The sequence below is a fragment of the Leucopleurus acutus genome (assembly GCF_964270905.1).
Source record: "Leucopleurus acutus genome assembly, chromosome: 8".
Taxonomy (NCBI): Eukaryota; Metazoa; Chordata; class Mammalia; order Artiodactyla; family Delphinidae; genus Leucopleurus; species Leucopleurus acutus.
The window spans coordinates 19676659-19697501 of record NC_139151.1 but is presented as its reverse complement, the minus strand read 5'-3'; the positions used below and the strand labels follow the sequence as shown (position 1 = coordinate 19697501).

General features: G+C 44.6%; 1 protein-coding gene across 1 annotated transcript in view; it reads left to right on the top strand.

Moving 5' to 3' along the window:
* Positions 1-3330: 3330 nt before the first annotated feature.
* The window catches only part of TTC12 (tetratricopeptide repeat domain 12), a gene marked incomplete at its 3' end in the record, with an annotated part of 46508 nt that continues 28995 nt past the window's right edge, over positions 3331-20843 (top strand). Inside the window, exons 1-7 of the mRNA XM_082844414.1 lie at positions 3331-3397; positions 9452-9615; positions 10176-10197; positions 10846-10923; positions 11753-11874; positions 16198-16257; positions 20745-20816. Coding sequence (XP_082700540.1) covers positions 3340-3397; positions 9452-9615; positions 10176-10197; positions 10846-10923; positions 11753-11874; positions 16198-16257; positions 20745-20816 — 576 coding nt within the window. The 5' untranslated portion in view covers positions 3331-3339. The remainder of the gene's footprint in view (positions 3398-9451; positions 9616-10175; positions 10198-10845; positions 10924-11752; positions 11875-16197; positions 16258-20744; positions 20817-20843) is intronic.

The following is a 20843-nucleotide window of genomic DNA, read 5'->3' as shown; positions in this document are numbered from 1 at the left end:
CGCAGCCAAGCTTGGCTTCCTGTTGGTTCCTTGTCCTTGCCAGGCTCCTTCCTGACTGCCCATCCTGCCCCCTCTGCTTCCACCTCCCTCTCCAGCTGGTCCATGCCCACTCATTCCTTAAATCTCAGTGTAAATGTCACATCCTCAGGGAATATCTCCAAGGTTTGAGACTCAGCTTTCATGGTACCCTTTGCTACTTTTGTTTTTCACCCTTTATCTCTTATAGCACTTACCACAGTGAGAATTTAAGTGATTATTTGTTTATTGACCTTTAACCCCCTTACGTGACAAGCTCTTTCGGTCTGGATACTCGTGATGGTTAATTTTATGGATCACTGGCCCAAAGGGTGCTCAGATATTTGAATATTATTCTGGGTTTGTCTGTGTGTCTGGATGAGAGTAACATTTGAATCCGTAGCCTGAGTAAAGCAGATCTCTCTCCCCACTGTGGGTGGGCCTCATCCAATCAGGGGAAGGCCTGAATAGAATTCTTTCTCTCTGCCTGACTGTAGTAGCAGGAACATTGGTCTTCTCCTGCTTTTGCACTCAGACTTGAACTGGAACTTACACCATCGTCAGCTCTCCTGGTTCTCAGGCCCTTGGACTTGGACTGGAACTCACACTATTGGCTCCTTGGGTCTCCAGCTTGCCAACTGCAGCTGGTGCACTTCTCAGCCTCCATAATCATGTGAGCCAACTCCTTACAATAAATCAATCTCTCTCTCTCTCTCTCTCTCTCTCTCTCTCTCTCTCTCTCTCCCTCCCTCTCTCTCTCTCTGATCTCTCTCTCTCTCCCCGTGAATGTGTCCATTGTCTCATTCTGCTCTAAATGCTATGATTCCCTGGATAATAACCATCACTTACCCCTACTGACTAGGTGCCTGGCACCCTAACCGTAAATCTTATGAGAAAGTACCATTTCTCCATTTTTTATATAAAGGACAACTCTGAAGATCAGAGAGATCACATAATTCTCCTCTCCGAAGGTCTCGCGTATACTAGTAAGCAAAATCGGATTCACACCCAAGCCTGCCTCTCCCAAGTACGCTGCAGACCTTCCCTCTTCCGGGCCGGGGATATTAAGCTAATGCAAGTGACACACCCTCCAACCCCAGAAAACGAAGAAGCCAAAACCTGGCGCTGATTTAGGGATCAGCGCAGGTCACTCGGGCTTCTTTTGCTCCCCCCAGCTTCCCCGGTCCCCAGCGGCCTTCCCCGGTCCCCAGCGGGCTTCCCACGCTCCAGCTCGGCCTTGAACTTGGCTGCGCGCTCCGGAACTAGAACGCAGGGCGCGTCAGAGCACGGGGCCAAGTCCGCCCCTGGCCCTTTGGCGCCGCCCCTCCTCAGCCTAGGTCGGTCACCGCCCGCCCACAACCGCCATTTCCTGTCCAGCTCTGGGCGCGTCAGGTCAGTGCAGCGGGGTGGCCCGGGGTCTGCCCTGGTGCTGGTCCTGATCTGGCCGTTAGAGCCAAGCAGAGCACGCTGGTTTGGTCCCCGGTGGATGGGACGGTATCAGCTGAGGACCGCGGGGACCTCCACGGCGGGCACTCAGCCGGTGGACGCTCTGGAGCGGTTGCCCGGGCAACGGTGCAGCCGGCCCCGCCCCTCTGCGCCGGCCGGGGAGGGGGCGTTTGGGGCGAGCGGGTCTTCTGGCTGCAGGCGGGGCGCAGGCTCCTTCCCGGTGAAGGGGATACCGTCGGACGCCTTGGGCATCACCGTGCCCTGGCCTTCTCCTCCCGTCGTGGGTTCGCTGCCCGGGCATGGCGCGCCCTTAGACCCTGGCCTGGGAGCAGAGGGCTTGGCGCCTGCCCGCGGGAGTTCTGAGCCTGCCTTCTGCCTCTCCTAACCTTGGGCAAGTCAACTCACTTGACTAGGCCTCAGTTCCACGGGAGCCTGAATTGTTAAGAGCTGGAAAGAAACCTAGCGATCATTTAGTTAAACCAGAGGTCCCCAGCCCTGTTTTATAGATAAGGATGTCTTGCAGTAACCACTCATTGCCAACCTGGTGCTTTAAATTAATCCCCAGATAGCCCTCTGTTTTTTAAAATTTATTTATTTATTTATTTTTGGCTGTGTTGGGTCTTCGTTTCTGTGCGAGGGCTTTCTCCAGTTGTGGCAAGCGGGGGCCACTCTTCATCGCGGTGCGCGGGCCTCTTACTATCGCGGCCTCTCTTGTTGCGGAGCACAAGCTCCAGACGCGCAGGCTCAGTAATTGTGGCTCAGGGGCCCAGTTGCTCCGCGGCATGTGGGATCCTCCCAGACCAGGGCTCAAACCCGCGTCCCCTGCATTCACAGGCAGATTCTCAACCACTGCGCCACCAGGGAAGCCCCAGCCGTCTGTTTGTATTATAGTTTCCATAGAACGAATGAGGCCTCTGAGGGTCAGAGAGGTTGTAACTTTAGCTGAGGTAACACAGCTTATAACTGGTGGAGTCTCAGAGAGATCAAATAACTCACAGCTTGTTCCTGGCAGATTTCAAATTTCCAGTTAAAGGTGCCTTATTTGGCTACACTGTTATTAAACCTAGCTGTAAATCAGAATCACCTGGAGGGTGTTTAAAACTATACATTCCAGGGTACTCTCTCAGGCTTACTAACTGAGGGGCTCTGGGCTAAGGCTGAAGAATCTTATGCTAAACCAGTTTTTGGATGATTCTTATGGTCTGTGGGTGGACCTTTGAGAACCACTGGCTGTAGCATGAGGCCTTTCACTCAAAAACAACAGAATGGTGATCCAGCTAAAGTACTTGGAGAGGAGAAGAGAGGCTGGCGTGCAGGGCTGTCAAGTTCGAATCCCTCCATGCAATCTGTAGCTTCTCTTCACTCCTCAGAAATAAGCCAGAGGCTTATAGTTTAAATAGTTTGGACATTTAGATGTAAATTGTCCCATTTTTGGTTACCTGTCACACAGCCAGGTCCAAAGCTTCTGGCTGGGCCAGCCTGTCATGATCAAAGTCAAGCTTTAGTGCCCTCCTCCATCTCTGGTGGCCTGTCAACTGCTCTCCACCTGGCCGCCTTCAAGCCGGGTCCCTGACTCACAGAAGCTGATGTTGGCTTTGTAGGGACATTTTGCAGAGCACTTTCCCCATTGGAGGGAGGCTGGCAGCTTTCCAGAAATATCGCCACACATAATGAGGGTCCCTTGGCCTTAACAGCAGTCAGAGTGTAATAGATCACCCTGCTTGTTATTCATGACTTCTATAAACACAAATCCATCTTGAAAATAATTACCTGGCTCTTAGTTTTAGAAGGCTAATCAGTCTGACAAATTCTGTTTAGAGTTTTATTATTATTAATTTTCATCATTTATGCTGCCTCCCTCAGGGATTCTGGTGCACAATGGCTGACTATCAAGAGGAAGACTTGCAGAAATTTCTTAAAAATGTAGATGAAATCAGTAAGTACCAGTAAATCATATACTAATTAAATTTTACTTTAGGGAGGTGGAGTGGTTAAAGAGAGATGATTACTCTAAGTTAGTTCATGGATTGCCTGACAGGTTTATGACTCTTAAGGAAAAAAAGTTCTTGAGATCAAACAGAAGGGGTATTGAGAAGCAAGTAATATTGGAGCCTGGGGGTAATATTTTTTGGCTGTTAATTGGTATCAGAGAAGCTGCTAACATTCTGATTGAATTCAGGCTGACAGCTCTTCCTTGTATTTTCTCCCCTTCTGTGTAGAATCAGGTCAAAAGGAGCTTCTATTTCCCCATCACCAATGAGCCTACTGTTCCCTTGGAGAAGATCACTCAGGAGCCCCACTGATGGGTCTGAAATCCCTCTTGTTTTAGGGGAGAGCCGTTCCTGGTTTTGAGCTGCAGAGGCAAAGTCAGAAGGCTTTCCCTCAGGGTCCATCACATTACATAGATGGCTGCTGGCTGTCATACTCCTGTCTCTCTTCCTCTAGGCAGGAAGACCCTTCCCCAACTTAGACAGGTGGGATCTCAAAGGACATACTCTGACCACACAGATCACACACAGGAGATTCCAAAGCACTCAGTCCCTGCTCAGACTTCAGGGAGCTTGTTTGAGGATAGAGACAAGAAAACCAGCAGTGAAACAAACCTTACATATCAAATAGAAGTATATTGAAGTTGCTGCTTCTCACAGGCTGTATGGGTCCAAAGAATAAAATGGTTTTAAAAATAGTTCAGGCAACTTCACAGATGGTACAAACTTAGGGTGTTCTTTGGGTTTGTCATGGGCTGCTTCTCCTTGGCCCATCCCCCAAATGTTGTTCTGGCCTGGCCCACTGCTTGCCTTTCTCTTCAGGTGATCGAGCCCAAGCACGTGGTTTTAGCTACCACCCTTGTGATGACCCCACATCTCAATTGCTACCAGCCACTTTTTTTTTTTTTTTTTTGCGGTACGCGGGCCTCCCACTGCTGTGGCCTCTCCCGCTGCAGAGTACAGGCTCCGGACGCGCAGGCTCAGCGGCCATGGCTCACGGGCCCAGCCGCTCCGCGGCATGTGGGATCTTCCCAGACCGGGGCACGAACCCGTGTCCCCTGCATCGGCAGGCGGACTCTCAACCACTGCGCCACCAGGGAAGCCCACCAGCCACTTTTTTTGAGCCTCAGCCTCTATGCCAACTGTCACACCCATTGTATCCCTCAAGCACCATGAACTTAATAAGTCCGAAGGTTAGTTGATCATCTCTTTCTCTGTCCCCTCCCAGTGCCAAATAAAACCTTCTTCTCCTACTCTCCCATTCGTTCTAGTCTCACTTGGTGGCACTGCTGTCCCCAGATTTACAAGTCACATTGGCCTCCTCTCACCTCTCAGCCCTTAATTTAATCAGCCCTCAGGTTTGCCTTCTCCCTCCAGCTCCCACCTCTCCAACCTCCCTTTGTTCTGGTTCTCTTATCCAGACGATTTCAACAACCCCCTGATTGTTTTTCCTGGCCTTCAGGCTTACACTCCCCACAGGGTAATGTATCTAAAATGCAAATCTGACCCAGCCACTTCTCTGCTTGCATTCTCCCCGCAGTCCCAATAAATTTCATGCTCTCATCAGAACCTAAGTCCTCCCATGACCTAGGCCTTACCTCTCACCTCCCCCTACCTCACACTTGAGCTACAGACTGCTTCCGGTTCCCCACACACCCCCTGACCCTTCATCCTCTGCCTGCTGCCTTTGTCCTTCCCTCTGCCTCCCGGTCTTTCTTTACCTGGCTAACATTCATTTGTACCCCAAGTTCATTTCCATATCATTTATATCAGTGCCGTCTGATAGAGCATTCTGTGATGATAGAAATGTTCTATAATCTGCACAGTCCACTGTGGTAACCAGTGACCACAAGTGGCTATCGAGGGTTTGAAATGTGGCTAGTGCTACTAAAGAAGTGAATTTCTCTATTTCGTTTATAAGTAATTTAAATTTATATAGCCACATGTGTATAGATTCTATACATTCATTTCTTGGGCTCTTGCTGTGTACTGAGCATTGCTAGACCCTGGAGAGTACAGTAACAATGGATAAGAATTACTTTCCTTCATGGTACCTACAGTCTGGTGGGGAAAACAGATATTAAACAAGTAATTTCAAGGGTGATGTATGCTACAAAGAGAGATTAGTAAAATGCAAGAGACTCTAACTCAGATTAGGGAGTTGTCTGATGGGCTGCTGTAACAAAGTGTCACAGACTGGGGGGCTTAGGCAACAGAAATTAATTTTTGTCACAGTTCTGGAGATCAGAAGACCAAGATCAAGGTATTAGGTTTAGTTTCTCCTGAGCCCTCTCTCCCTGGCTTGCAGACAACCCCCTTCTTACTGTGTCCTCACATGATCTTTTTTCTGTGTGTGCACATCCCTGGTGTTTCTTCCTCCTCTTATACGGACATCAATCCAATTGGTTTAGGGCCCCACCCTTATGACCTCATTTATCCTTCATGACCTCTTTAAAAGCCCTGTCTCCAAATACAGTCACACTGAGGGGATTAGGGCTCCAACATATGAATTGGGGCAGAGGGGCACAATTCAGCCCACAAATAAAGGCTTCCCTAAAGGATGAGATTTAAGCACAAATCTGAAGTCTGAGTAGGAGTTGGCCACTGGGGAGAGGGTAAGGGAGTATTCTAAATGGGGAGAAAGTACATAGGAAAGATGGAAGTTAAGAGCAAGTGTGGTACTTTTGAGAAACGGAAAGATTAAAAAGCTCAGTATAGCTGGAGAGAATAGATCAAGGAGAGAAGGGTCCCATCTGAGTCCAGAAAGGCCAGATCAGGAAAGACCTTGGAAGCCACAGTAAGGAATTCGTGTTTATCCTGAGAGCAATGGGAATCCTTTGGAGGGTTTACTCAGAGCAGAAACATGGTCAAATTTACACCTTAGAAAAGTCACTCTGGCAGTGGTACACTGGAGGGGAGAAGCAAACAGGTGCTGAGAGCCAGCTAGGAGGCTGTTACAGTGCTCCAGGGAGAAGAGACTGTGGCTGGAATGGACACAAGTAGACAGATTGGAGACATAATTCAGAACTTACTTGACAGGCTTTAGTGTTGATGGCTGTGAAGGTGGAGGGAGAACAAAGGCTTAAGGATGAGCCTGAGAGTCTTGATTGAATGACAAGTGGATGGTTGGACCATCTGCTGAGATAGGGGCATTTGAAGGAGGAACAGTCTGGGGAGAAAGAGGATAGGCAGATGAGTAAGGCATCCCAGTGAAGATGTTCAGAAGGCAGATGGCTTTGTGAGTCTGAGCCTAAGCGAGAGAGAGTGGCTGGGGAGGTCAGCTTAGGAGGCACTGGCATCTGCATGGTGTTTGGAGCCGTAGGAGGGAACAGGAATTCCTGGGAAAGGTGTAGAAAAAGAGAAGAGGGCTCGGGCAGAGAGTCTACAGAGAAAAATTCAAAAAAATCTATAAATAAATTATTAAAGTAAAGAAGGAAATCAAGCAAGGTTTTTGGATACGAGATTAATGTATAAAATTCAGTTGCATTCTTATATACTTCCTATATACCAGCAGCACTTCATTTACAATACCAAAATAAATCCCTCAAAATATATGCAAGACCTTTATGGGGAAGGTTATAAAATTTAATTGAAAGAGCTCCCAGTGGTCAAAACTAGAACAATTTGAGCAAGAAAGCAAACAATATTGCATTATAGCCCAAAGTAGAAAATAAATATCCATGAGTCTATACGGATATAAATAAATGATGAATAGATAAATAAGTAAATAAATATGTAAGGCAAATCTCCCATACAGAAGAATCTCAAACAATTTATGTAGATATTCCTGCCTCTAGAAGGCAGAGCATAACTCTCCACCCCTGAAAGTGAGATACATTTACTGACTTGCTTCCAAAGAGTACAGCACAGGAAAAGAGGAGAAAAGGTAGCTTTAAGATAGAAAAAGCTGACAAACTCTTCCTTAGGTGGTCAAAGTTAAAAGCATGATAAATCATATTGATAACGTGTACCCTTAATATGTGCTGTGGTCTTCCTCCCCAAATCTTGAGAACCTCAGTCTGACTGTGACAGTAACATCAGGTAAACCCAAACTGAAAACTATTCTACAAAAAATACCTGACCAGTAATTCTCAAAGCTGTCAAGGAAAACAAGGAAGGTCTGAGAAATTGTCATGGCTCAGAGAATTATAAGGAGACATGACTAAATGTAATGTGATATCCTAGATGGTATCCTGGAATGGAAAAAGGATATTACAGAGAGATTAATGAAATTAGAATAAAGTTCAGAGTTTAGTGAATAAAAATTTTAATTAAAAGACATAAAATATCTAAATAAGTGGAGGCATATTTTATCATGGATGGGAAGACACATTTGGTAAGGAAATCTGTTGTTCTCAAATTATTCTCTACATTCAACACAATTTAGATCAAAATCCCAAAAATGTTTTGTTTAGAGTTCAACAAGCTGATTCCAGAGTTCACACAGAAGAGCAAAGGGCCAAGAATTAATCCAGAAAATTTTGCAGGAAAATAAGAAGGTGGGATCTCCCTATCAGATGTTCAAGACTCATTATAAAGCTGTAGTAATTACGCACGGAAGGTTTGGTGCTGAAAAAGATGTCATCCAGTAGAATGGAATAAAGAGCCTAGAGCAGGTTCGCGCATGTAACAGGGATGGCACAACGCATCGGTGGCAAGGCAGGGACTCTTCAACAAATGGTGCTCGTGCCCTATGCAAAGTCAGCTCCAGGGGACTTCGCTGGTGGTCCAGTGGTTAAGACTCTGCACTTCCACTGCAGGGGGCACGGTTGCAATCCCTGGTCTGGGAATTAAGATCCCCCGTGCCAGGTGGTGTGGCAAAAAAAAAAAGTCAGCTCCAGGTGGATTAAATACCCTAATGAGAAAAACAGAACGTTAAAACATACAGAAGACATATAAGAGTATATTTGTAAACCTAATATACACAAAAGGCATAAAGCATAACGGGAAACATTGGTACATTTAACACATAGAAAATTTCTTCAACAAAAGCTTCCATAAAAACAGATAAAAAGACAAACCATACACAAGGAGATGTTCACAAATACATATCAGTCCAGAATATATAAAGAAATCATAATAAGAAAAAGACAAACAACCCAATAGAAAATTGGCCAAGGATAGGAGCAGGCAGTTGACATAAAAGGAAATCCAAATGGCTTACAAACCAATGAAAAGATGCTCGATCCCAATCATGTTCAGGAAAATGCGAATGAAAACATTGAGGAGATAAATGCATTATAGTGGCAACAACTTAAAAGTTTGACAACAAGCATTAACTAGGATGTGGAGGCATGGGAACTCTTGTCACAGCTTGTAGGAATAAACCTTGATACAGCTGTAACCTGAGAAATATGTCACATGTGTGCATGGGGAAATATGTACACAGATATTCGATTCGTCATTTATTCACTAGCAAAAGATTTAAAAACACCTGGATGTCCATCAATAAGAGAATGGATTACCTATGGTATATACAGTGATTAAAATAAATCAACTGCAACCATTAGTATCAAGAACAAATCTCTAAAGCATATTAGGAGAAAAAACTAGGTTGCAAAAGAATGCACGTTTTGTAAAAACCATTTCTTTAAGATGTTTAAATACACACATATACACAAATTCTCTAGTAGGTGAATAGGTTCTGGGGATCTAATATACAGCATGGTGACTATTGTTAACAGTACTGTACTATACACTTTAAAGTTGCTGAGAGAGTAGATCTCAAATGTGCTCACCACACACACAAAAAATGAAATTATATGAGGATATGGGTGTGTTAACTAACCTTGGTGTGGGAATCATTTCTCAGTGTATACGTGTATCAAATCACCATGTTGTACACCTTAAACTTACACAATGTCATGTGCCAATTGTATCTCGGTAAAGCTGGAAAAATAAAAGTCCTTCCCCATGAAATTTTCTACACCACCTTTTAAGTGAATGGAGTCTTTCTTTTTGAAGACCTTGCTTGAATAATTCACCTCTGATTTCTCCTCTAGCCAATTTAATTCAGGAGATGAATTCTGATGACCCAGTCGTACAAGAGAAAGCTGTTCTCGAGACAGAAAAGAGACTGAAGTTTACAGAGGAAGACCAAGAGGAGGACGAGTGCAGGACCACCGTGAACAAGACCATGATCAGTCCTCCACAAGCTCCCACAAAGGTGCCCTTTCCCTATGGTGGAGTTATCTAAGTAGACAGAGTGAGAAGGTCTGCATAAAGCAGAGGAAGTAGTGGTTTAATCTCAACTGCCTGGTGAGGCTGAAATAGCCTTTTGATTTTTAGATTCACTTAGATTTATTTTCCACAAGGAAGTATAAACTCTGATTTCTTGATCTTTCTGGGTCATCCTTAAACAACCCTTTGGGTTTGTTTTAATGAAAATTTGGCCTCTCTACCCACTGAGCTTGTGACCATTTTTAAGCCGCTAAGGTAATATATTCTACTAACTCATATTTCCAGCTCATACAGCCACAGCGGCGGTCCCATGACCTGCTCGCCCTTGTTTCTGCAGATGTAGCCCCATAACAATTGTGCCCATAACTAGGTCTCCTGATTTACAGCAAGCCCCCTGAATTTTGAGCCTTTCAGTATCGATGGTTAAAGGAAATGACCCTACTCCCCACTTGTAATTGATCTGCCTTCTTGCTTCATAGATGTATAAATGAGGGAGTGGTTTTTGAAATTTGTGTCTTTGTTTTTATGATAACCTGTGCCCTGCAGAATACAGATGAAATAAACACAGGTAAGTACAGCATCTCTCTTTCCAATGTGTATTATTCCTTTAGGATCAGTGTTTATTGATTGTAGCTTCCAGACCCTTAAATTATAGCCTCTGGGCTTACAAACAACCCATGAACAAAAACCTACTGATCATTCAACTCTGTTACTAGTAGTCAGAGGGGACAGTACTCAGAGGGTTTTTCCTACGTTCTCCTGGCCAGTCTTTTGTAAACTGAATTCAGTTATTCTGTTTCATCCAATTTACTCTTAGCTGCTTAAAGGGATCCAGAGAGTTTCTCAGTTGCTCAGCTCAGAAGCTCATTATGCTAAGTGGAACAAAAAAGTCTGTCTTCAAAGAAAAACTCTTTTAAAAGAGGCATAATTCAAATTTGAAGCACAGACATAGTCACCGTGTATAATAATACATCACACAGATTACCATTTACTGTCAAATTAAGAAAATGTCATTTTAGTTGTCTCCAAATCTGTGTGTGTGTGTGTGTGTGTGTGTGTGTGTGTGCGCGCGCGCACGCGTACATGTGCCTACATGTGAATGCATGAAAAGTGTGGCTCTAAAACTCTAAAGTAGCTTTTTTCTGAATTTGAGCTAAAGAACTGATTATAGTGTTTGGATTTTTCTTTTTAATATTTGAAATTACACTGTTGTCAGAGGCCTTCTTGGCATCTGTGGAGAAGGATGCAAAAGAACGTGCCAAAAGAAGAAGGGAAAACAAAGTCTTAGCAGATGGTAATTGTCAGTCTTTTCACTTTTCAATAGCCAGGGTGATTTGTGCTAGAAAGAGCAAGGAAGTCTCTATGCTAATGTCTGAGGACATCAAGATTCCCAGTGGGTGGGTCCATGATGGGCCTGAGGCAGTGGGACGTGGCCAGGCAGAAACTAGTCTGTTTCCTGTTCCCACAGGAGCAAGCAGGGAGTCAGACACAGCCCTGAGTCAGCCTCCACAGTCAGACCTTTCTAAAGCACATGGATGGATTTAGCAGCACTAAGTGATGCTTGGAACGTAGGGAGGGATGGGAGTGAGGTACTACTGTCCAACCTGAGGCACAGATGAAGGAATGAAAAAGAAAAATGAAACAAGCAAACAAAGCTGGGAGAAGGGAGAGGGGAAATAAAGGAAAAGAAAGAACTGGGGTTGTGTGTGTGGTGAGGAAGATGCACATGACAGAAGAATGCTTTCAGCACTTATTTTATACCACTCAGTGGTATGTGTGCTGCAGATCTGAACGATTCCGTATTTGCTAGAAAATTAGTTGTTTGAATCTCTTTATGAGACGTTTGAATGTGTAGACTTGCTCTTTGTGGCAAGTTTGGGGTGTTCTGAGCCTTGAGGCAGAAACATTTACTTGTTCTGAGAAGCTGCTTAGAAGACTTCGGGTAGATTGAGAGAACAGAAACCGACCTGGAATTATCTGCAGAGAGAAGTAAGTGACAGGCCCCCTTTGGATGCATGGAAGCTCTGACCTTCAGAGTAGAGTTGGAAAATCAGGACAGTGAAGTCTGAAAGAATTTTCCAGTGTGTGGGGAGAGCTCACCTGTATAACTTCTATTCTCACAGCCCTAAAAGAAAAGGGGAATGAAGCATTTGTCAAAGGTGATTATGAAACAGCCATCCTGTGCTACAGTGAGGGTTTGGAGAAGCTGAAGGACATGAAAGTACTGTACACCAACCGAGCCCAGGTAAGTGATCCAAGGATGTGTCCACGGGCTTTCCTCAGGGAACAGTAGCCACTAACCTTGTGAAAGCAGAGAAAGATGAGACCAGACGGCGCCAGTGTTGTGTTCGTAACCGTGTAACGGCTGCCTCTGGCCAGACAGCGCCAGTTGTGCTCGTAACTGTGTAACGGCTGGCTCTGGCCGGGTTGGGGGTGGGGGCTGATTTGTGTGGAGCATTTGCCAATTTCCATGGTGTAGATACTTACACTGTGGTTCAATCTCAAGCTACCAACTTGGAATCATTGAAGGAGAACTTGGGAACAGCTACACATAATCAGTTCTCTCCGTAGTAGAAGTCAGCTCCAGCACATCACTGATGGTACCCAGGCACTTTCCCTCGTGTATAGACAAGAAATCTAGTGGAATGAGACAGTCTATGAGACCTTGGAATTCTGCCACCACTGAAGTTGTTCAGCTTCTTTTTTTGATGCCAGTCTACGCTCCTAAGGGTTACTCTCCTGTTAATTTCTTACCCATCGTTTCAATCCCTCCTTGATTAAGCTTCTGTGACTGGGGTACACTGGAGAGCTAATGGGCCTAGAGCCAATTTTGAGTTTCTGAAATCCCTCATACCTCCATTTCATATCACAGATGAGCTCAGATTCCTGGAACACCAGGTAAAAACCATCACCCAGATGTTTATTATCTACTACTTAATGAAGGGCAAAATTACTAGTTCTCAGTTGAAACAAAAATGTCACCTGTGACCTTATCTTTGAAAGGTACTTGAGTTTGTGTATGGAAGAGCTCTCTGCTGCTCAGGCCTGAAAAATTGGCAGATTCGTGGACATGATTATCCAATGATCAGGATATGTCAGCAGGACCTGGGTGAGATGAACTTGACACCATGTCATTTACAAGAGGGAGAGATTCATCAGCTCCAATTTCTATAACTCAAGATTAAGAAGATCCTGCTGTGGTATGTTGAGGAAGAGTGCAAGAAACAGGACGTTAGCAGTCCAGAAAGTCTGGGCAGTGACAGTGACTTAATGATAAATAAATCCAAGCACAACATAAGCTCATTAGTTCAGCAGTTTGGATAAATCGGACTCGAGCTGAGGTGTCATCTACCTAGCCCCATTTGTGGAGAAAAATTGTAATAAAGAAGAGAATCAGTAAACAAAATGGCCAGAGGTTGATTTTGCCGTGTACTTCTTATCCCCCTAACAAGATTATAAACTTCTTGAAGGTAAAAACTGCCATGTACTTTTCCTCCAATGCTTTACTTATAAGAGATGTTCAATAAATCCTTGTTAAGTTACATAACACTGGGTAGAGGCATAACAAGTCCATTTAAGGGAATGGCGTTTCTGTTGACACATCAAAAGGAACATTTAAATGCAAACAATTAATAGAATAATCATAGTTCCTTTTTATTTATCACCAAATTTGGTCTCCAGAAGATTTACCTACTGATGCTTATTCAGTCTTGTTACTCTGAAGTTATTTGAAAGCTGTAAAATTGAATTGCCTTTAAAATGTTATGTAATTCAGACTTATACTAATTCAGATGGTCTATACCCTGATTCATCTAAATTAGTTACATTTTTACTGTACTCAAGTTTAAGCAGCACTTTGATTAGTTCTGGAGAATCACATTAAGAATGACTATGGATAAAAATAAGTAAATGCAATGAAAAGCTTTGGGAAGGCAATTCCTCCCACTTTTCCCAAAGAGAAAGCTTATTCAGAGACAAATAAATGCAAAATGTGCTGCCTGGTGTTAAGAATCATTTGAACCGTTGAGTATTTTTAAAATGCCTCCCTGTTTGCACGCAGTGTTAGAAAACACTTAATAAGGACCCTGTGAACTGAGAGTCGCTGCTTGCTGGAGAGAAGACCTACCCTTTCATCGCCGTGTTTTTCTCCTGGAGCTAATGTTATGATCAATAAATTGCTGGTGTAATTTAGATAAATCAGGAGTTTAATTGCCATTTGGAAAAGTCATTCTTTTTAAAATGTGGAAAAACAAAAGAGAACAGGGAATTTATAGGGTGTTGGGTCCAAGCTTTAAAAAAAAGAAAAAGAAAGAAAAGTGAAAGGCTCTGTAGAAAAATTGTTGAAGCCCATATAGAATTTTTCAGTCTGTATCCTGAATAACAGTGTCGTGAAATTATGACTACGGTTGTCTAGAAGGATGTTCGTTTCTTCCTCACATCCTCTGACTTTCTAATGAAACCCCACACCCAGAGGAAAGGGTGGTGCTTTATAGAACAGAGGGCTCAAAGAGGCGTTGTCTTCAATTAGTACTGAAGCCCTGTTAATGAAAGAACTGCATAGCAGCTTCCTATGTATTGGTGCGAAGAGCTGCCCGGCAGAAATCCCATTAGCTGGCTATTGCCTGCTCTCTCCTCACTTTGGTCGAATGCTTAGATTTCTCATGGATTATAACACTAACCTCATATTTGGCCTGTCCATGTAAATATCTCATCAGATTTATTGTTCAGAGTGTCACAGTGCCCTGGTACAGTTTTGATCATGGGCAAACCTCCATGGGGTATTGGGTCTATTATTAGTGACTGATGGGACCCTGGTGCCTGGTTTTCCTTTCTTCCAACAGGGTGATCATTGCTGCTTCTTAGGGAATTTTCCAAAAGAAGAGCCCTTAAAGTCTACTTTGTGCAACTTGATAAGAATTTATTAAGCACCTTTCATGTCCAGTAATTAAATACAGAGGGTATAGTAGCCGTGGTGCTTGCTGTTAAATGACTTCATTTGTTTATAGATCACACCTCTTTGAAACTATAAATGAACTAGATTCTTAATTCGGTTTAGTTTGAGTGGATCACAGAATTCTGAGTTAATTCTTGATTTTCAAGATTTTCCCCAATTCTAGGAGATCCCGAAAGAGGGCCCCAAGGCATTTGAAACCGAGGGCTCCTGGGGGTGGTCTGACTCTTAAATGTCAGCTCATTTCCTATTTCTCTTCCTTCTTGCTGCACTCATGAGGAAAGAAGGGGAACTTTTTCTTAAGCATATTTCCATAATAGCTTTATTGAGATACAACTGATATAACCTACAATCACCCATTGAAAATGTACAATTCAGTGGTTTTTGGTGTATGCAACCACATAGGCTGTGTGCAGCCCTCGCCACAGCCAACGTTAGAACAGTTTCATCATCCCCCAGAGAAGCCCGTACCCTTTAAGCAGTCACTCCCCAGTCCTCCCCCCTCCCCCACCCCAGCCCTAGGCCACCACTAATCTACTTTCTGTCTCTATACATCTGCCTATTCAGGACTTTTCATATAAATGACATCATACAATGTTTATCCTTCCACTTAACAGTGTTTCCGGGGTCCCTCCATGTTGTAGATGCGTCAGCACTTCATTCCTGTTTATTGCCAAATGATATTTCATTGCCTAGATCTACCACATTTTGGCTATCCATTCAAAAATTGATGGACATTTGAGTCATATCTGCTTTTTGGCTCTTATAAATAATTCTGCTATGAACACTGGTGTGCAGTGTTTTGCGTGGACATATGTTTATAGTCCTCTTGGCTATCTACCCAGGAGTGAAATTGCTGCATCCTATGGTACCTCTGTGTTTTACCTTTCCAGGAAATGTCAGACTGTCTTTCCAAATCGCTGCACCATTTTACATTCCCACCAGCAGTGTATGAGTGTTCTGATTTCCTGCATTCTCACCAACACTTGTTATTACCTGTCTCTTTGATTCCCTTTCTCATCTGGCTTCCTTCTGGAACATTCACAGCAGGGTAGCCTCCAGAAGCTAGCTCTTCCTTTGTAGGGGTAGTCGGTGCGCTGGGTACTGTCTGTTTGCCCCTCCACATCCTCCTCTGCCCTGCTCTGTGCCCTGGGGTATTGGCCTCTGTGGACGGCCCTCTTGGCTTCCCAACTTCCTAACTGCCATTTGGGTTCAGCCAACGAGCTGAGAAGGAAGGAGGAAAGTGAACTGTGGCTTTATTCTCCCAGCTGCTGCTCTGCCAAAGGTCTCAGCTCCTGCCAAGCAGTGCTCTTCACAAAGCGACCCTCTCCCGTTTCGTCCATTGCTCCTCCCTCTGCCTCTTCAGGTCTGGCAGTGGCGATGGCTATCCACTGCTGGTCTCCCTCCACCCTGCCCTCACCCTGTGAATAGTCCCCTTATTAAACTCTCCCCAGTTACCCTGTGTGAGTGGCACCTGTTTCCTGCTGGGACCCTGACTGGTACAGGGAAGGACAAGTTACTTCTCATCACCACTCTCCTGCCCGACTACTCTTTCTGTGTTGACGGAAGACTGCCGGCTACAGAGCTGTGTATGAATAGCTGTTTGTGTCCTTACAGGCTTATATCAAACTTGGGGACTACCAGAAGGCACTGGTGGATTGTGACTGGGCTCTAAAGGTAAGAAGATTGTTTCCTCTTCCACATGATGGAGCTGGGCTTGCTGGGGCCAGATGTCTCAGTCCTGAAGTGAATAGAGGGGAGCTGCCAGTGTATTATGGCAGGAAAGGGTGTAGGCTCTGCAGTCAGAGTCTCAGTTTCCTCATCTGTAAAATGGGAACGAATAGAATTGTCGTGAGGGCTATGATAATGCACTCGGTGCCTTGCCCGTGGGAAGTGCTCTGGAGAACCTGCTGTTAATATTGGTTTTTCAGGGTTTTCTCACAATGGCTCACCCTTCACTGTTGTGTTATCAGGTGCTTTGCTCCACGTGGTAGTGGAGACGCCTCCTTCTCTTTCCAGAGCTGACCTCGGGGGCTTCTTTCCACAGTGTTGCCATTCTTCCTCATCAGTTCGGGCTTTTCCTCTCTGGTTCTGATAATTTGGAAATGTATCATAGCACCCCCTCTCTGTAGAGGAATAATCAAAAGAAAGAGTTCCTGTCATTCAGCTTGGATCCTAGTCAGGCCTCAGGCTCATAGCCTAATACTGTGCCTGGTATTTCCTCTGAAACCTGACAGAATATATCATCAAAGGTGGAGAGAAGGAAGGACTGTTGGTACAAATATTAGAAGGGTTTTAAAAGAGAAATGTCATGATCACTTCATAGGAACATTATTTCAGATGACTAAATATTTAAATAACCCTTAATCCACATTCCCCCAAGTTACTCTGTCACAGGGGCTTAACTAAATAACCAAAAACAGTGCTTCTCAGCCTTCCTTGCTGAAGTGCTAACAGAATAAACATGAGCCCCTGGAGGGTCTAGAAGCAGAGAGCATGAAATTTCTTTTTAGACACATGTTTTATCTTAAAAATACTTGCAAATTTTGCATTGCATGCCATAAGATGTTATCTCTTTGTCTTAATATAGCCGTGTTATTTTAAATAATTTATAGTCAAGTAAAGTTGAAGTGCCGGGAGAACATGCCAGGTTTATCCTATGACGTAGCTTCCCCTGGTCCAGCACTGCCTACCCCAGCTTCGTGAGCGTGGCCCCCAGACAAGAGCACATCGCAACAGCAGCACATTGGCCACACCTGCTTCCTTACTTTTTATTGAAAGGGTATGCAAGAAAACAGGGGAATTCGAAGCTCACCTTTACTAACAATGGTTTATAAAACACGAGCATCCCACCAAAATGGATATCTGGAGTGCCTGATTTCTTTACCCCCTAGAAGATATGGTGTGGGGGACACCTTGTCCCATTGCATCGTGACAGTCTTTAAGTGATGAGAACTGCCCCAGACTGGCGCCATTAGGTTCTCCACAGCTCCAGTGGAGATCCATTAGCCTGCTTTGTCACCTTATATGATCATGACTTTTTTCTACTATCATCTGTAAGAGAAGAAAGAGGCAAGGGCGTTTTTCTCTGGTGTTTCAGCAATAACAGCAAAAGCTGCCGTTTGCTGCACGCTGGCCGTGAGCTGTCTCATTGGAGCCTCACAGCCTTCTTTTCTGTTCTGGTCAATTCCACAGTTATGCTCATCTTTCTGACAAGGAAACAGAGCCTCAGAGATTAACTAAGTAAACTGTGTGGGATCACATAGCTAACGTTGGCCTAACTGTAGGCTGGTGCCCTGAATTGTTGACTATAAACAGCTTCTCCACAGAATCCAGGAAACCCCATCATCCCTGGGTGTGGCTTTCATTCCTTCAGTGGCAGAAACAAGATCTCCTTGTGGGGCTTCCAGGAGCATCTTTTCTGATCTGAAAAGGACCAAAGAGGTAGTCACAGCCTCGTGCTGATTCAGGAGGACACACTGGCCCATTCCCAAATGTTCACTGAAACACGATGTTATTAACGGTGAAACTGAGGCAAAGCAGGCCCAGCACAGCTGACATTAAAAAGTGCTGACACCCAGCGGCCAGCCTTGTTAAACGCCCAGCAAGGCTCCCGTTGAAGACGATTGGGTAAACACTTGGAGGGATGGGAAAAATGTATAAGGAATTCTAAAAACTAACAATCATTGGCTCTACGTGGAAGCTGTGAATTAAAAGAAAAAGTTTCACTCCTTTTAAATATGAGCAGTGAATGTCAGCGGCACTCCATTATTCGTAGTATTAGTACTTTCATGCCGGTTTAATATTTTTGACACTTGTGAATTGGCAGAGACAAGCCCACGTGATGACATTTCAAGACTGATCTTCCTAGTCAGGGAAGATAAGGCAGCGAAGCTGGTTTTAATTAGGATAAGAATCATTTCTTTCTTGGCGGAACTCTTCCTGCACAATAAACTGCACCTTCCTCTGAAGGCAGGATTCCTTTTGAGGGGACCTGGGGTTCAACTGAGAGAATCCTGGTGAGGGTTGGTACCTCATCAAAGGAGAAAGGGCCTATTAGTGAGAAAATCCATTAGTGGCCCTTTGTGTTAGTGTCTGAGTAAATGTGGTCACGATGCACCCCTCGCGATGGCACAGTGGGACGTGGACGCGATCTGGGGCTCCTTTTCCCCTGTTGGAACCCTGCCGCCCTGCCGGTGAAGGTACTGTGAACAGGTGGCTTCTGCGAGCTGCGGTGCCAGAGTTTCCATTCCCTTTGACAGTTCCCTTCCTGCTTCCTCAGTTCCATCCTCTGTGAGTTCTCCAGGGTTCACTCCACAGCTCCCTGCCTTTCTTCCTCCTACAGTTTCTCCCTCAAAGCTCTCGTCTCCTCTGTCAACTGTCATTCTTGCAAATGGCTCTCACATCTGTATTTCAGCTGCCCCCCACCCCGCAGGTTTCCATGTGATTGTCTTTGCATCCTCTGAAACACAGTATGTCTTTGTTAGACTGTATGTCTTCAGAGTGGATTTCCTTCTACTCAACTGCTATAGCACTTTTCTGAGGGAGATCTGGTGTAATTTTTAAGCCTTTGGGTCCTGGAGTCAAATGGCTAGATTTTAATCCCAGCTCTTCCACTTAGTTATCTATGTGACCTTGAACCTCTCCAACCCCTAGTTTCCTCATATGTGAAATGGGGTTAATAATCATCTCTACTTCATAGAGTTGTTATAAAGTTTACATGAGGTAATTCATGTGAACCATATGGTCAGGACTGAACAATAACGCACTAATATTATTACTGTCATTCACTTAGCAACGAATCAGGAAACGATATTCATGAAAATGCATCTATAAAGGCCTCTCCAAATATAACAATTATTGTTACCCCTTCTATTATTCTTTAGCTTTTCTTTAAATTTTCCTTTTTGCCCTGAGATGGATTGCTTTTGCTGTAACTGCAACAACAGCAGCTAATCCTCTATTACCTGGTACCACAGTGTTTAACACACATTCCCTCCTCACAGTAGCCCAAGAGAGACACTATTATGATCTCCACTTTGCAGATGAGGAAAATGAGCCTCAGAAAAGCTGGGTGGCCTGGCCAGTGTGCCACTTCTGGTGAGAGGCAGATAGGGCTTCACCCAGGACTTTCTAGACGCCTGAGCTTGGACCCTTAACCTCTTTACATCTATACCACTGATGGCATCCAACCAAGCACAATGCCTGGCACATAAAAGGGATTCAATGAATTAACTGGGTGCTTTAAATTATAGTTTATGTCTTTGTGCCACATCATTCCCTCTGGAGTTATAATAATTCGAAGCAGGCAGGTGCAGGGCCCCCTGTGCAAGCGGTATCGTTTCAGCCATAAGTTTCATAAGTTTTGAAGGGGGCATCCCTCCTGATCGTAAGTGATAGGAATGCAAGTTCTTAGTCTATATGTCATGGTTTATTTCAAGGAAGGAACATAAATATATAATAGTAACCTCAGCTGCTTACGCAGCGTAAATTTTCCTCCCTTTTAATAAACCAGTGGTTCTCAAACTTGGTTGCACATTTATATCACCTGGAGAGTTTAAAAAATTATTGGGCTTCCCTGGTGGCGTAGTGGTTGAGAGTCCGCCTGCCAATGCAGGGGACGCGGGTTCGTGCCCCCGTCCGGGAAGATCCCACGGCCCGTGAGCCATGGCCGCTGAGCCTGTGCGACCGGAGCCTGTGCTCCGCAACGGGAGAGGCCGCAGCGGTGAGAGGCCCGCGTACCGCAAAAAAAAAAAAAATTATTGATGCCTGGGTCCTACCCACTAGTATAACTTAATCGATGTGAGTTTCAGCTGGGCCATCAGGACTTTCACAAGCACCTGGGTGATTCTAACGTTCAGCCAAGGTCAAGAGCTCTTCCAAACTAAAGGTTTCTGGTTTGTGTCCTAGTTGTCTCATTAGATGGAAATGAAAACTGGCAAGTATCGTGAATTAATTTAATAGAGAGCTTACTTGTGCATCCAGGCTCCTTGCAGGCATCAATTAGTTTGGTTACAGATGCACAGAAAAGTCTTAATTGTCAACTCTGGTGGCTGTCCTGAGAATCAAAGCACTGCCCTATCCCTATTAGCTGGGCGGTTGGGGGAGGGGCTGATAACTTCAAATCTTCCAGAACATCTGATCAGTGATTCTCTGTTATGCAGTGTGATGAAAAATGCACAAAAGCATATTTCCACATGGGAAAAGCCCACCTGGCCCTAAAGAACTACAGTGTGGTAAGTGCTAGAGGAACCTTAAGTGGC